The sequence below is a fragment of the Echiichthys vipera genome (assembly GCF_963691815.1).
Source record: "Echiichthys vipera genome assembly, chromosome: 18".
In the NCBI taxonomy this organism is placed as follows: Eukaryota; Metazoa; Chordata; class Actinopteri; order Perciformes; family Trachinidae; genus Echiichthys; species Echiichthys vipera.
This window is the reverse complement of record NC_139843.1, coordinates 16,798,763-16,813,254: the sequence shown is the minus strand read 5'-3', so window position 1 is coordinate 16,813,254 and position 14,492 is coordinate 16,798,763. Positions and strand designations below refer to the sequence as shown.

The 14,492-nt window shown below is 40.5% G+C and overlaps 3 protein-coding genes across 3 annotated transcripts; 1 reads left to right on the top strand and 2 right to left on the bottom strand.

The window, feature by feature from the left end:
• The first annotated feature begins 151 nt into the window (after positions 1–151).
• Positions 152–1,662, top strand: hbae5 (hemoglobin, alpha embryonic 5). Its single transcript, XM_083932235.1, has 3 exons — positions 152–306; positions 852–1,059; positions 1,438–1,662. Exons 1-3 carry the CDS (start codon positions 212–214, stop codon positions 1,564–1,566), a joined length of 432 nt encoding a protein of 143 aa, XP_083788361.1. The 5' UTR covers positions 152–211; the 3' UTR covers positions 1,567–1,662.
• Positions 1,663–1,959: 297 nt separating this feature from the next.
• LOC310961039 (aquaporin-8-like) lies at positions 1,960–3,817 on the bottom strand (the record flags this gene model as incomplete). Its single annotated transcript, XM_083932962.1, has 5 exons — positions 1,960–2,005; positions 2,090–2,224; positions 3,003–3,217; positions 3,342–3,468; positions 3,558–3,817. The coding sequence occupies 5 exons, from the start codon at positions 3,815–3,817 to the stop codon at positions 1,960–1,962; spliced, it is 783 nt and encodes a 260-aa protein (XP_083789088.1).
• A 2,489-nt stretch (positions 3,818–6,306) lies between these two features.
• On the bottom strand, positions 6,307–13,049 carry LOC310961222 (aquaporin-8-like). The gene is made up of 5 exons (XM_083933222.1): positions 12,749–13,049; positions 12,285–12,411; positions 11,224–11,432; positions 10,141–10,275; positions 6,307–6,565 (listed from the first exon to the last, which is right to left on the bottom strand). The coding sequence occupies exons 1-5, from the start codon at positions 13,009–13,011 to the stop codon at positions 6,523–6,525; spliced, it is 777 nt and encodes a 258-aa protein (XP_083789348.1). The 5' UTR covers positions 13,012–13,049; the 3' UTR covers positions 6,307–6,522.
• Positions 13,050–14,492: the final 1,443 nt, after the last annotated feature.

The window sequence follows — 14,492 nt, the reverse complement described above, 5'->3', positions numbered from 1 at the left end:
GTTTTTGCCAACTGACGCCCCCTCGGGCTGGCAACCGGCCACCGAAGTTTCTATCTGCCAGGCGGGGGAGGAAGGGTCCGATAGGCTTCGGGGGGAGGATGCGGCTTGGCGTCATTCCCGTTGGGTGTGACTGTCCGGCCAACTGAATTTAAGTAGAAGTGCGACCGAACCAAAGATCATCCATCCGACTCGGGAAGAGAAAGAGACAACCATGAGTTTGAGCGACAAAGACAAGGCTGCCGTCAAGGCTCTGTGGGGCAAAATCTCCAAGTCAGCAGATGCTATTGGGGCTGACGCTCTGGGCAGGTGAGTGTCACGTTTACCCATGTTTCAAGGTCCGGTAAGAAGGTGTTTGGACTTTATTTATGCAGCCAATCAGCGATGTGTTTGATACAATATGGGCTTTAAAAGTGATTTAATTTCAGTAACTTCATTTATGAATTAACGTAACTAACATCTTGAACAGTTTGAGACAGTTGCCAGACACTTGGCAAATTTAATTGGCTCTTAATATAGTTAATTTATTATTTTAAATTGAATTTAAAGCATCAGTTAGAGCTGGTTAATGTGGCCTGGGACAGGTACACATCATCCTGCCAGACATTTGGCAAATTGAATTCCCTCTTAACATAGTTAATTTATTATTTTATCACTGAAACTAATTTTTAGACTGGTACACAACATCCCCCTTTTAAAGAGATGCTCCAGGTGAGGCTCGAACTCACAACCTCGGCATTACTTCGCTGCATACTGTCTTATAAGTACCGCGCGCTGACCGATTGCGCCACTGGAGCCTCTTGAGCGCCTCCTCAGACTTTACCCATCTCTTAACGCCCTCTCCACCTCCACAGGATGATCGTCGTCTATCCTCAGACCAAGACCTACTTCTCCCACTGGACAGACGTGACTCCTGGATCCGGCCCCGTGGCCGCCCACGGAAAGAAGGTGATGGGTGGAATCGCTCTGGCTGTTTCCAAGATTGACGACCTGACCAAGGGCCTGCTGGAGCTGAGCGAGCAACACGCCTTCACCCTGAGAGTGGACCCGGCTAACTTCAAGGTGAGACAGGGTTCAGTAGCACCGAGACATGAGAAACACGATAGAAGTTATGTGCTGAGAAGACGTTCTTACAGTTCTTTTCACATTTATACCAGGATTAGAATGACTTGTGTCTGCTTTTACGCACGGGTACAGCTTTACGCATGAACTACGCATTTGTGCCGTGCAAAAATAATAATAATGCTGTTTAAAAATCGGAATTTCTGTTTAATCTGGTAAATGAAAGAAAACATCCTTGTTGAAAATTGATTCACCAGTTTTGAAATTGTGCATGGGATAGGTTTTGCACTTCACTGGCACTTCAGACTTTACGCTACATGGGAGGAGAGCGAACATAACCGACCAGTGTTAAACATACATTTGCTTTGCCATCCGCAGCTCCTGTCCCACTGCATTCTGGTGGTGATCTCCGGCATGTTCCCGAAGGACTTCACCCCTGAGGTCCACGTCTCCGTGGATAAGTTCCTCGCTGCCCTGGCCCTGGCTCTCTCTGAGAGATACCGCTAACCTGCTCGCAGTGCGGAACGCGGTCTGCCGCAGGCGATCATGTAACTCATAGTCATGAAATATTCTGGAATAAAACTGCATACCGCCTAAAAAACTGATGCTGCTGTGTGTGTTTTAATGTCTCCTGAAATGTGTTTTCACTTCATACATGCACAAGTCACAGTGAAATGGCTGCAGGCTGTTGTTGTTTTTATGGGAAGGGGGACACATGAAGACATGATCTTTGAAATGTTTCATTCTTTATTTCATACTGAAAAAAATCCACGGTGATAACAAAGTTTGAATTGAAAAAAAGAAAGGAAAAAGAAAAGTACAGCATGCATCAAACGTGTAAATGAGATAGACAGTGTTTACAGTTTTATTATCATGGCAATAAACACGCAATACGGGCTGTTATGATTTCATGACGACTCGTAACTTATCATCACCCAGAACGAGCCTGAAAGAGAAGAGAGACATTGCGAGTTTGATCCCACATGGCCTTATTTATGATCTTTTCATAATCATATCTGGCTTCACTCACCTGAGCAGAGCAGCGGCTGCCAGACCTCCCCCGATGGGTCCCACCCAGTAAACCCAGTGGTAAACCCAGTAGTTGGTCATCACAGCGGGGCCGAAAGCTCTGGCAGGGTTCAGGCACGTTCCTGACACGTCCCCCCTGCATCCGTTAGAGAAAGGAAAATTATGAATTCATTTTTATTTGGTTCAAATGTAATAATCCATCATCTTAAAGTCACGAAGTTAAATGAGTGTCGAGTATTTTATCATCATTTGACTATTTTTTTTACAGCCGAAGTCGGAATGTCATGGTTAAACCATTTCAAATTTCCAGAGGTTGGAAATTTTATTGAAAAAATAAGGTAAATATATAAATATTAATCTATTTTCCGTTGTATGTAAGTGTATCTCAAAGTATTGGTTAGTTAACCTCGCAATCATTATTTAAATAATGATTTTGAAATCCTTATATTTTGAAAATAATTTTATTTTGAAATCGTTGTAGTTGTGACAGGAAATTTGCAAAAATAATATGGATTTGTGTCAAATTAAAATCAATCGGATGAATAAAGGTAATTACTGCCCTCAAATAAAATAATTAAAGTTATGAAATGTAATTGTTTACGGACACTTTAATGTGCTTTTTTTTTCGTTTTTTCACAAAAAGATACAAAGAGCAACTTTAAATGTTTGTCTTGACAAATCATAAATATCAACGTTTCTGATTTTTGTCACTATTTCATATTGTGAAAGTTTATTTTGAAATTTTATTTTTTTGAAATGAAACATCCGTTATTATCAGCTACCCAGCACACTGTAAAGCTGGACCATGTCAGCCAAAGTAGCAAGTGACTCCAAGTGAAATCCAATCCTGGTGTAAATGGTTAACGCAGGTGCAGATACAATAAACTTTCAGGGTCATCGCCCTTTTATCTCACCCTGCCAGGACGTTGATGATGACGGTACAGCCCACCAGGAAGGGAGCCAGCGGGGTTTTGGTCTTGCTGTTGACCGCCACCAGCAGCACCACCATGGTGATCAAGCAGGTCATGGCCACCTCCCCGAAGACTGCTCCGGTCAGCTGACTCTCTGACTTGAGAATATCAAAAGCTGCCCCTGTGGCGTTGAAGTAGCGGTCTGCAGGCGTCATTATCTATGAAATGCAGGATTTTATTCGTTTATTAATTGGATTTTACATGTTTACGTGTGTGCAATAAGAGCCCAAACATGCATCCTTTCAGAACACTGTGCAATTTGATTAATCGCTTGCAATTGACCTTGGCCATTCCAGCTCCCAGCACTCCTCCAATCAGCTGGCTGACCAGGTAGGGTCCCACCATCATCAGCTTCATGCCTCCACACAGGTAGATGGCAATAGTGAAGGGAGGGTTGAAATGGGAGCCACTACAGAGAGAGAAGCAGCAGAGAATATGTATGATTCTTCCGTACGCGTGCACCTGACTCTGATTTCATTCTACTCTTGACTCCTTTACCTGATGTTATCCATGACTGCCACCAACACCGCCACAGCCAGTCCGTGCACCAGGGCTGGCTGCAGCCGTCCAGCCGCGGGCACGTTCTCGATGACGGACACGCAGCCGACGAAAACAAAGAACATGGTCCCCACTATCTCAGCCAGGCAGGGCTGGAACAGAGTCTCGTATCTGTTGGGAGGTTTGGACACAGGCGGCTTCTTTCCCTTCTCCATCAGAGTAGAGTCTGTGTCTTCCATTTCCATTTTCTCAACTCCCATCGCTGCTTTTGTTTGATTTCTGCCTTGCGATAGACTCTGCACCTCCAGCACCTACCTGACCCAGACTGCAGACTAAGTCAAGGGCACTTTGGTTATTTATATTCATCTCCAGCAGCTGGCACACTGAACTGGAGTTGCATCACAGGGTCATAAAACATCAAAGTTGAAGGATCCATACAGTCTCCCGCCCGAAACAACTCCTCCGATACCTGCTCAGGTCTGCAGGTAGGGTCATGCGAGGTGACAGAATCCTAGAAGGAGCCCTGGGTGACTTTTGCTAAATGAGGTGATATGGTTCAAAACAAGACACTTGTTCGACGTCGACCTCAGTTAACCGGGTCATATATCGTCATTTACTGTGATGCAGGCATTCATAGAGTAACATTGGCCCTTATAGATAAGACAGAGCTGGATCATAGACTTTACACTACTCCATATGGGTGAGTGCTTTTGTGCATCCAACAAACGTAAATGAACATTGGATTATATCAGAATTAGTACGTTTACATTTGATATTAAGTAACTAAGTGCATTTACCACATGCACTGTACAGTACTGTGGTTAAGAACCAATCTGAGGTACTTGCATGTCTCCATTTTATGCAGCTTTATACTTCTACTGCATTCAGGGGAGAATGCATTTTTCACTCCACTGCATTTATTGAACAGCTATAGTTCTAAGTCATATTGAAGATAAAAGTATAAATGCAATACTGTAGATAGTCCAAGATTCAAACCAGTGATCCCAGCCTTTTTTGCCCTGTAGCTCTCTTACGGCAGTGTCTAGTTGAGTTGTTTCCATAAAGAGACGTGTTGAATGAAACAATATTTTACAAAAAAAGTCCAAACATGAATACACACTTGTGTAAGGACAACATTTTTTATTCTTTACTCTCCCATACACAATAAATCATCTCACAACCACACAGATTCATCTTGTGGTTAAGTACCCCTTTAAGACTTTTAACATGTCATATATGTCACATACACTTTAAGTACATTTTAAAGGGGACATATGCTCATTTTCAGGTTCACACTTGTGTTTTGTGTTTCTACTAGAACATGTTATTATACTTTAATGTTCATAAAACATTATTTGTCTCATACTGTCTGTCTGAATGCACCAGTTTGAACCCTAACCCTCCAGAAAAAGCTTTCGGCCGATTGCTTCGTATGGTATCTTACGAAAATGTATGCACAACAAATGGTATGACATCTTACCAACTATGACGTTCTATTTAACACTGTGAAACAGGGATCGGTACGTAACCTTGGCGGTTAAGTTTAGGCAACAAAAGGTGACGGTTATGATTTGAAAGAAGGTTGTGGTTTGGCTTCATTTTTCCAGGGCACAAACATCCGTCCGCCGGGTGAAAGTCCTGAGTTTTGGGAGCCATCCAACACTCGATCCTCCTCCCTACACAGATTTTAGCACCCTGATTTCCTCCTGCGCTCCAGACATCATTTCTGCAGTAATAAATATCTGGATTACATAATAACTATAGTGCATTACTAGCCGTGTATATGTAGGAACGGTAAATGAAGACAGCCTACATGAATAACTCAATAATAATAACATTCCTTTAATATTATATGGATCACACAACACCAGTCTTTTTTAATCGTAGTATCTGAATTCTTCTTCCACACGTGACACTAGACAGAGAAATATTTTTTGTAAGACTTTTTCCCCCTAGAGGCTTATAGTGGCCTAGCACATTTTTTTATGACATTACATTAAATTACATTTCATTGAGCTGACGTTTTTTATTAAAAGCAACTTCCAATACGAGCAATCAACCATGAGGTGAGATGTAAGTACACATTCATTTGTTTTATTGAAATAAGTCTTTCATAAAATGTTACGTTGGTTTGTCCTTTAATGTGTCACCTATCTTATCTGCGTGCCCTTTTATTCATATTCATATGCATCTATATACATGTGCTGCAGAACCTCCATAAGTTGAGTTTGCAGGTATATTATTCATCAAGGGATGCATTTGATAATACAGTTTCTACAGGTGCTCGCCACAGTTCTTTACCTGCACATTAAGTACAGTGCCGATGATCCATCTTTATCATCATTACAACCATCATCATCCATTTTTTAAGATGTATATAATTCAATTTCATTTGAAAAAGTCATCAGTTTTTAGAAAGCTTCTCATTCAAACCTACTGCTTTCTTTCAGGTGACTTAAGGGCACCGCTTTATGATTCTAATCTAGCTTTATTGTAGTGTGAGTAGAGCGTATTCTTGTTGTGTAGGGCAGTGCCCTGTCCTTGCACCTTCGTTTAAGTAATAAAGGTATCAAAGCACGGTTTTCCATTCAGGACTTTGACCCAAACAATGAGTACAAAATGACTGTAAATAGATAACAGCAAATGCGATTATTGCTATGAAATTGTATTTTATGTATTATCAAATGTCTCGGGATATTTGGCAGCAGTCACCGAGCATGTAAAGTCCAAGTTAGGAGTAGCTATCATATTCCTTTCATCACAAAACTTTATTGAATCTTGAAATACAAACATGTCATTGAGCAGGAGCCGGAAACTATAGCTGCGTCAAGGACAAATATATTTTCACACATTTTGTTATCAAATTTGAATATTACAGTCTAATTGTTGAGTAAGACCCAAATAGAAACACTGTCATCAAGTCAGTCGGGATGTCTTCTCTCTTCTTCATTAATAAACTACACGTTCACTTCAGCATAATTCGGGTCTTCTGGTCACCAAACAACAACCTGCAAAAAAGTGATATGGCAATTGGTGAACTGGTCATTATTGGTCATATACAACAGCACTGCAAAAATGTCACTAAAAGTGACACAAAACAACTACAAGATTCAAAATGGCCATGGAAAGACACAAAACAACCACACAAAAAAACAAAGAAAAAAAATGGCTGTAAAAAGATCCAAAATGACTTCAAAGAGATGCAAAACAACCACAAACAAACACAAAATGGTTCAAAGCAAACACACAGTTATAAAACAACTACAAAGAGACACAAAATAACAACAAAAAGACACAAAGAGACACTAAACAACCACAAAAATATATGAAATGACTACAAAGAGACACAAAATAACCACAAAAAGACACAGAGATACAAAACAACCAGATAAATATATGAAATGACTACAAAGAGACACAAAATAACAACAAAAAGACACAAAGAGACACTAAACAACCAGATACATATATGAAATGACTACAAAGAGACACAAAATGACTGTGATGGTTTTGTGTTATTTAAGTCTGGGGGTCTTTTATATGTCTGTGTCCAGGGGGCCATTGTCTCCAAATGCGTCCATGTTTAAGAAGCGTGTTCAATAGTTAGTATTAGCTTGACTGAAGTGAAACAGGTGCTTGTGTAGGAGGACAGACTGTAATAGAGCTAAAGCTCATTGGGTGGAGCTACAGGAGCAGAGTTGGCTCGGTTTAAGGTTAGACTGAAGTCCAGTGGAAAGTGAGAAGGAACTTGCCACTGTTATAAATTGCATACCAAGAAAAATCTATTTAGCGTTGGAACTTTCAGGGTTATTCCCTCATCTACCAAGCTGTCTATCTACACAAGATAGTCACCTACACTGCTGACTTTCCAGCTCCACGTGTGCCATATAAACTGATAAGAAACAATCATTCCTGTCTCTCTATATTCTTCATTTATATGTTTCTGTGACTCTACCCATTTATATTTAACTCAACCAATCAGACTATCCCGTACATCCACAGCATTCCTTCATGTTTTTAATCATCCTCAGCTGCAATCTGATGCCACCAGGGGGGAAACTAACCTCAAACTACAAAAAAAAAAAACTGACCTTGAAGTCACCCTTTGGTTTTACCATTTGATGCCTGGACCTTATAGCCTATAGCCACGCCCTAAGCATCTCCTGGTGTCGTCTATTTGATTTTAAATGTGACCATAATTCCCTGAATGAACAACGTGCTGAATTGAAGAAACTAACGATTGAGGCCGTGAACTCATTGGGAGAACGGTTACTGAAGTAATAAATCTAATGAGGAGTAGGGTCATTTTCTCAAAGACTTCTATGCAATCAGACTTCTTTTTGAAACCGTTGTTGCCCCCTGCTGGAAATTAGAAAGTATGCAGCTTTAAGGCACTTATGCATTGGCTTCACCTTCCATGCTGTCAACACACAAACGCTATGTCGTTAAACAAACACACTGAGTGCATTTCCTTCCTCATAAACACAATTTACACAGCTAGGTCATTTTAAAGAGGCCCTATTGTGCTTTTGTTTTAGTATGTTGTATAGTTGGTTTGTGCATGTAAAATGTGTTCTAAGTAAAAGAAAATGATATTCCACGCCAAATGTCGTTTTCTCCACGGGTTTCTCTCATGCAGACGGCACTTCTCTTTACCTGCCTGAAACGCTTAGATAGCATTATAATGTTTACTTCAGTTACACTTGTACGTCTTTCCGTGCCCCAGAATGCCTGGCTGCGCACGCCTGCTAGTTAGGCATGCCCTCAAACAGACCGGTGCAGACCTGACAGAGACTAGCGGTTAGCCACCGAGACCTGTAAGGGTTTTCTTATTTACGTTTTTGCCTGAAATGTCCTCACAATGATTGTAAACTTCCCAACAAGGGTTCAGTAACTTTATGTTACGCAGCAGTAGTCACTTTAAACTCGAAGCTCAGGATGGATCTGTAACTGTTACCGGCTCTCTGAGACCAAACTTCAAACTTGGAAGCCGTAAATTCGGACACTTTTATGCTGTTTTGGTGTTTATTATGGAGGTTAACCTGTTAAAGCTAACCTTACGCATGTTGCACGGCTATCGTGGCTAGCTTCCATAAAGACATTGTTTTTAGAAGTAAGTGATGCCGTATATGGTAATGGGCGTAACATTTCCAACACTCATCCTAAACGGTTGACCAATCACAGCAGAGCGGACCAGCCAACCAATCAGGCTGTATTGCAAGTCATGGCGCAAGTGCGGCTATTTAATTAGCATAACAGAGCTAACGTTAACAGGATGTGTTCCTAAACCATGTGTTTGTACTGTTGATCTAAGAGCAAACCCTCTTGTCACTTATAGAAACACCACCACACGAATGACCACAGTCGAGTTCGAGATGACAGAATTAGCAGCTAATCCTGAAAACTAGCCTCTGAGGTGAAGTGAGGGCCAGTGGCTAACTGTCACTCAAGAGGCCGTTCCCCTAATTATTCATAAACTTTAACCTCCAATAAAATAAAAACTGTTACAAAAATATTCACCCTCCTAAGTGTTGTCATTGAGATATGACCTAAACATACAGACGAGAATGTTTTTTTTTTATCCAGGCCTTAAACATGTTTAATTATGCTGTGAAAACAGCCAGTTTAACATGGGGGTCAATGAGAAATTTCTCTATTGTGCAAACTGCTCCTACTGGACACTCGTAGAACTGCAGTTTTTGGCACTTCCTTATTGGATCAACCAGGAAGTCACTGTGGTGTGGACTTGGTGCTGTCTCAAATCACACACTACAGCGGAGCACTTACCGGAAATTATAATTGCCTTTCTTCTTCTTTTTATTAACTGTTTTGACTCATCACAGCGCCAAAAATCATTGTGATCCTATTTGTCACATTTATAAAGTGAATCTAGTTGTTGCACCTACATTGCGCTGTTGTTCCACCATTTTTCAGTTCGAATTAAGTCCCGCCTACATGACGGCGATTGAGGGCGTTCAGTGTTCATCGATCCACACTCAATGGTTTGGCTGTTTTTGAGTGCGCAACTGGATAAATGCAGTACATCGCATTTTACGACTTCCAGCGTGAACGAACTTCCACCCTCAAAAAAAGCCAGTTTGAGGGTGCAAGTGCCCGATTTGGGACACAGCATAATGTGTTGTTTTTTTTAAAGATCAAAGCATTTAAACCCATTGTATCTGACCTGAAAAATTCAAATATGTCCCTGAAAACCAGCATAATAGGGCCTCTTTAAATATTTCAATGGCTGCATCGTTTACATCCACGTTTGTTTGTTAGCAGTCTTCTTCACTGCTTTTGTATGGCATTTGGTTGTAATTACCGCTGCAAAATGTCGATCAGTGGAATAACATAAAACCATTGGCAAGATGTGAACAAAGCCACCAGCATTACGTCAACTGACATGTAAAGACATTGCTCAGTAGTAACCCTGTTGGACAAAGACTCAAAAGCATACCTTTAAGTTCACAATTGTTCCCCGTGCATATCCAACTCAACCAACTTAAGGTTTTATTACATTCAAAACCATCTAGAAAACAGTGAAACAGTGAAAAAACACCACTGTGTTCTCAATTATTCATACCTGATGAAACTGACAGTAAGCAGCGCACCACAAATGGGTCCGACCCAGTAGATCCAGTGATAGTTCCAGTGGTTGGCGATCACTGCAGGACCGAAGGCTCGGGCAGGGTTCATACAGGCTCCAGACACCCGCCCTCTGAAACGACAGTCAGAACAGACCAACACTATAACAGAGCTGGTGACCAGAGCGATGCAGCCCAACAGTTTGGAAACAGCAGTTACTTTTTCAGCCACAGACACCCAAAATCAGAATCAGAACCAGAATCGACTGTACTGCCAAGTATGTCATCAGATTACATAGCAGGAAGTTGACCTGGTGATTTTGTGCTCAGCACGTGCAGAAAATATATACACATAGAAATCCCAGAAAGAATACAATCAATTTAAAGATTTACACACCGAATTTAGGGATTACAACTATATAGACAAATCATTTCAAAGTTATAAATATAGAATATTAAATATTAAATCAAATGTGCATATGTGCAGGTGATCGCTTTAATGTAACGTAACCATGATCAGGATAAATAGAAGTATGGAGTACGAAAGTGGAAGTAAATCAATAGTGATTTGTTGTTTTAATGCACTATAAAATGTCAAACGCTCGATTTGTTTATTTGCCAATGAAAATGTTCATTAAAAAATGATATGTAGGGTATGTAAACTTAGGCTTAGAATATCTAAATTGGCTTCCTACGGTTTGGAGCATTTAGGCCTTCATGTAGGGAAATACAACATTGACACTGTTTTTTTATGGGTCCGTATTTTCTTACAATTTCCTGGAGGGAATTATGGAATACAACGCTCTACAAACACTTGTTTTAGTTTGGCAAGTTGAAATTATGGGAAATTATTGATTGAACTGCTTCATTTAAATAAAACTTGCAGAAATTCTAATTGAACAGCTAACTAGCTAACTTTCTTTCCACTGTCATGACCTCAGCCGTTCAAATCCTGACTACTTCCCTGGTTGTGACCTGAATGACTGGTAAATGGAATAACAGCTGATGTTGGTGACACCTCTCTGGACATAAGGACCTATAATTCCTACCTACGCCGCCTGGTTTTTTTCTGAATCTCTTACCCAGCAAATATGTTGGCGGTCACAGTAAGGCCGATGCCGAAAGGAGCCCACGGTGAGCGGGTTTGGCCGTTGACGGCGCCCATGCACACCACAGTGGTAAGGAACAGGGTCATCATCACCTCTGCCAGAGTGGTTTTACCTGGATCATTGGTGAATATGTCAAAGGCTCCTCCAAGGGCAGCGTCGTAAATGAAAGAGGGGTAGATTGCCTGAAAGTAGAACAAATTTAATATATATCGTACAGTGTATGATCAATTTGACTGGAATCAATCATTTTCATTTATTTTCACGTTTTATTTTTTCTGTTGCACGCCAGGAAATCAAAACCCGGGGCCAGTTGCATAAACTTAGTTTGAGGCTGGTCTTGGACTTAGACCAATCTTAGATAGTGAGGTTAGACTCTGTTGCATATATGTTATATATTAAGACTGACTTTGTTCCCATCATCAATGTGCTATGACCTACGCTGTGAAAAGAGTGTGTGGAGGAAATACTAAGTTGTCCCTCCATCTCACTCCCCGCTGCTGGTAGACTGCTACACTACTTATATTTAAGGCTAGGACTAGGTCTAATTTTAGACAAACAGGCCTCTGGAATTAAATGATACTAAAGATACCAGTTGTTGTGTGTATTGTTGAGTCACAATTTCAACAAAAATGTCACAATGGGATAAGTGAAAACCTTTACTCTAGGCCACAAAGTTAAAATGATGAGATGTTGAGTCAAATATTTGACTTTCTAAGTCAGAATTATGTGATTTTAAGTCAAAAAATATTAGATTTTTACTTCGAGATAAGTTAAAATATTAGATGATAAAAAAAATTGATGAGACTTAACTTGAATCTCGACAACTAAATCAGATTAAAGAGATAATAACTCACCATTGCAAACTATTAAGCCAGAATATTTTATGTGTTTCTGTTTTTACTTTATCAGTTACATACTTTGGACTACGCAAGTTAACATTTTATTTTGTATCTATTATTAATATTATTATGATTCACTTTTCACATTTTTTTTTCTTTTCCTGGCAGATTGGGCTTCCGTAGCTTTTTCCTCACCTTGGTCAAACCAGCACCGATGATCCCTCCGCACACCTGAGCAAGGATATAAGGCAGCAGCAGGGGAAGGCCCATCCCTCCACACAGGTAGACACTCAGAGACACCGCAGGGTTAAAGTGGCCCCCACTGTAATAAACGCAATGAACTTTACTCTCAGACAGATAATAACGACACCTATCCTTCAGACATGGAGTAAACAGAATCTGCAGGTGATTCTTTGTATCTGTACTATCGTTGTTGCATCAGAACAAGAAAGTGACTGACTGAAATCCTGAGAAATTATTTGAAACGTAATATTCACTCATAACAACCCACACCTTAAAGCAAATTCACTTTAAACAAGACTTATAAGTCAATTTATATTTGCTTTTGGAAGGAAATGAAGGCATTTCTAATAACGTACAGAAGAAATTCTCAGTCAGCTCGAGAAAATGACAATAAGAAGCATTTAAAAAGTCTTTACCTGATTTGCCCAAACACCATGATGAGCACTCCCAGAGCCAGTCCATGCGCCACAGCAGGTTGGTTGAGACTACCTCCCACATTCCCAATAACAGACGCACACCCCACAAACACAAACAGGCTTGTCCCAAACAGCTCAGCCAGGCAGGGCTGCACACACTGCTCAAAGGCGCATGTCTTCTTGTTCGTGCTGCCTTGCTCGGCCACCGGCTCTGCAGCCTCATTTATTGTGAAGACCTCTGACTTGGTTTCTGTCTCCGACATAATGACTTTGAAAAGTCTTTCAACCGCGTGCCACTTGTTCCTCTGGTGGACCTGGGTGGTCTGATGAACGCACACTTATGTATATGAACCATTAGGGTGATCCATAAAGGACATACGCACATCCTCGATCTCTGATGCTCCACCTTCCTGCAATTGTTTTTACTCCCAAGACTCCCAATCAGGAGAAGCTCATAAAAATTATTACTACTGTGTTATTAAGAGATAAGGATGAGGGTCGTCAGCAAAACAGCAACACCTTTGTTACCATATCTTTTTTTTCTATCAGTGAAATGATCTGAACTGTGCTGATTTCTCTTGTTAAACATGCAATAACTATGAACAAAACACTAAAATATTACCACTTTTTCAGTTGATATGGTAAACCTGTTAGCAGTAGTGAAATAGGTATTCTGAACTTTTACTCAAGCAATATTACAGAGCAAAAGTACTGTACTGTTAGAAAAAGTACTGTACTGTTAGAAGTAAAAGTAAAAAATTCTTACTCAAGTAAATGACTAAAGTATTAGCATCAAAACAGTCTTAATGTAACAAAAGTTATTACCCAATATGCAGAATGTACCATTGACAATCATATATATTACTGTATTATAATACGTGATGCATTATATGCAGTATTACTTTAATGCTGTGGCTGGTAAAGTTGGGACTACTTTTTATTTGTTAATATACTGTTATATATATACTTAATGATTTACATTTTGTATTAAAAATGACCAAATAAATGCAGTGGTGACAAGTACCAGTACTATATTGTAGCATTAGAAGAAGAATAATTAGAAGAAGAAGAATTACTTTATTAATTGGAGCCATTGAAATTGGATTTTTTCACTCTTATTATTATACGTGTTACACACACAGACCCGAAATACACAGATGCACAAACAGGACCTATACATGCAATTAAGGAGAGATGTTAGAGCGAGGGGGCTGCCAGTGACCAGCGCCCCGAGCAGTTGGGGGTTCGGTGCCTTGCTCAACAGCACCTCGGAAGTGCCCAGGAGATAAACTGGCACCTCTCCAGCCACCAGTCCACACTCCATACATGGTCCACACAGGGACTTGAACCAGCGACCCTACGGTTCCCAGCCAAGTCACCTATGGACTGAGCTACTTCCGCCATTGAGGTATAAAGTAGCAGAAAAGGAAAAATACTCAAGGAAAGAACCTCATACTTAGAGGTCCCAGTTTTAAAAAATTATAAAGCAAGTCGAAGGACTATTAAATAATGTAAAGCGTAAAACGCTCAATCCACAGAGAAATGCACACAGCCACATTCAGAAAGTCTGTCTTTAAACGAGCTGTGGGACTTTAACTACGGCTGTGATGTCACAACTATACCACATATAGGTAGAAAGTGCTGTTACAGTCCCCAGCTGCAATGATGGTGAAGTAAGTGCAGATGTGGGAGACCCAGAAACACTGACCAATCAGAGCAGACTTGGCTTTTTCAGACGGGGCTC

Coding starts and splice junctions, on each gene's coding strand:
- LOC310961222 (XM_083933222.1), bottom strand. CDS start 13,011: ATGTCGGAGACAGAAACCAAGTCAGAGGTCTTCACAATAAATGAGGCT. Junction 12,412..12,748: donor ATGGTGTTTGGGCAAATCAG/GTAAAGACTTTT, acceptor CGTTTATTACAG/TGGGGGCCACTTTAACCCTG. Junction 10,276..11,223: donor ACCGCCAACATATTTGCTGG/GTAAGAGATTCA, acceptor CTGTCGTTTCAG/AGGGCGGGTGTCTGGAGCCT.
- hbae5 (XM_083932235.1), top strand. CDS start 212: ATGAGTTTGAGCGACAAAGACAAGGCTGCCGTCAAGGCTCTGTGGGGC. Junction 307..851: donor GGGGCTGACGCTCTGGGCAG/GTGAGTGTCACG, acceptor CCACCTCCACAG/GATGATCGTCGTCTATCCTC. Junction 1,060..1,437: donor TGGACCCGGCTAACTTCAAG/GTGAGACAGGGT, acceptor TGCCATCCGCAG/CTCCTGTCCCACTGCATTCT.